Here is a 1,906-nt window from a genome sequence, read left to right as displayed (position 1 = left end):
CGGGTCGCTGGTCTCTTCCGCTGTGACGGGCGAAGTGTCCTCTTGTCTGTTTGAGTGACTTGTGTTTCCTTTTCTGTGAGTTGCCTCTTCAGCTCACCGGCCGTTTTTTCTCTGGGTGTGGGGATTTTCAGTGGTTTGTAGGCATTCTTCGTGCATCAGGGGTGTTGTTGGTCATGCTGTGAGCTAGACTCTTCTCCATGGTGCAGTGACTGGAGGTGGTTTGGTGCGTTTTGCCCTGCAGACACTTGTCTAAGTGCTCCATCTCAGGACTCATTAAAGAAGAAACTGCGCCTTCTCATTCACCTTAAAGTGAAACTGTTTTCCAGTTGTATTTTTAAATATTATATTTTTATTGATTTTTTAGGGGGAGAGTAAGGGAGAGAGATAGATAGAAACATTGATGAGAGAGAAAAACATCATTAATCGGCTGCCCCCTGCATGCCCCCCACTGGGGATCGAGCCTGCAACCCAGGCATGTGCCCTGACCGGGAAGCGAACAGGTAACCTCTGGGTGCCGGGGTCAGTGCTCACCCTCTGAGCCACACTGGCCGGGCTCGCGCGGCATTGATGTGGCCATAACCTCAATGGGACACACAGAAGCCCTTGGGAGACTGGCTCTGTTCTGCACTCCTGAGAACGCACCCCTTTCTGTAGAGCAGCCTTTGGAGCGGAGACGTTGGAAATGTGCCATGAAGGGAAGTGTGAGCAGTGACGGTCCTGTGCCTCTTGCAGACTCGTCCCGGCAAGATGTCGGCCATGCGGACGCGGATGCTGCCCACCCTGCTGCTGCTCCTCACCGCCACGTGCCTGGGTAAGGTTCCTCAGGGCCCCCTCCCGCCCACAGGGTCACCTCGTTCCATTCATAGGATTCAGTGACAGTGCAGGCTCCACACTCATTCTCTCTGGAGTCGTTGCTGAGAGAAGGTTGTCTCAGAGTGATGGTGAGAAGTGGGATGCTGTGTAGCGTAGTGACCATGGCTGTCGGTGGGGAAGGGCGGTTGTGTTTTAAATAAAGAACCAGGAGGAGTCCTGCTGGCTGTCAGCGTTTCGCCTGATGTGAGGCCACTGGGCAGCGGGGGGACTGGCGCCAGGAGGGTCGCTGGGCGCAGAGCCTCCACGGCCACAGCAGTGCCTGTCTGCGTGCTGGCCGTTGGCCGCCGCCCGTCCACAGGGAGACAGTGCAGAGTCAGGGACAAATGTTTGCAAACCGTTAATGTTTGACATGACCATGATGTCCAGGCGTGTAATTGTTGAACTTGTCTCGTGGAACATAGTGCAGAACATAAGTTAGCCATCTGCGCCAGACGGGGGTGGGGGAGCCCCACTGTCCTTCCCCACAGAGAGAGCTGAGCCTGAGAGCCAGGAGGTCACGTTCGATGCCCGGGCTGTGGGCTGATCCCCAGAAGGGGTGTGCAGGAGACAACGATCAGTGATTCGCTCTCATCATTGGTGTTTCCCTCTCTCCCTCCCTCCCTTCCCCTCTGAAATCCTATCTAATAATAGAGAAACGTGGTAATTAACCGTAACTTCTCTACCCTTCCCATTGGCTAATCAGGGAAATATGCAAATTAACTGCCAACCAAGATGGCGGCCGGCAGCCAGGCAGCTGAAGCGAACAGGAGGCTTGCTTGCTCCAGTGATGGAGGAAGCCAAGGTTCCCCGCATGCCGCTGCCGGCCTCTGAGCTGAAACTCTAAGAAACAATGTTGCAAATATAGAAGCTAAATATTCGCCAGAAACCTGCTATCAGGCAGCCGGGCTTCAGCCAGCAGGATCACAACAGTGTTAAAATTATAGAACCCAAACAAACCCAGACCCCTGCTTTCAGCAGCCGAGGTCTCAGAGCTGAAGCCAGCTCTCAGCTCCAGTGACAGCCTTAGACAGTAAATAAATCCCAGAATTTAAAA

The 1,906-nt window shown here is 53.9% G+C and overlaps 1 protein-coding gene across 1 annotated transcript in view; it reads left to right on the top strand.

The window, feature by feature from the left end:
• The first annotated feature begins 626 nt into the window (after positions 1–626).
• IL6ST (interleukin 6 signal transducer) overlaps positions 627–1,906 on the top strand; it is a 22,664-nt gene continuing 21,384 nt past the window's right edge. Inside the window, exon 1 of the mRNA XM_006761817.2 lies at positions 627–811. Within this exon, the coding sequence (XP_006761880.1) occupies positions 748–811 (64 nt within the window). The 5' untranslated portion in view covers positions 627–747. The remainder of the gene's footprint in view (positions 812–1,906) is intronic.

This window comes from Myotis davidii, unplaced genomic scaffold (genome assembly GCF_000327345.1).
Source record: "Myotis davidii unplaced genomic scaffold, ASM32734v1 scaffold496, whole genome shotgun sequence".
In the NCBI taxonomy this organism is placed as follows: Eukaryota; Metazoa; Chordata; class Mammalia; order Chiroptera; family Vespertilionidae; genus Myotis; species Myotis davidii.
Note: the sequence above shows the minus strand (reverse complement) of the source record. Positions and strands in the feature narration are given on the sequence as shown.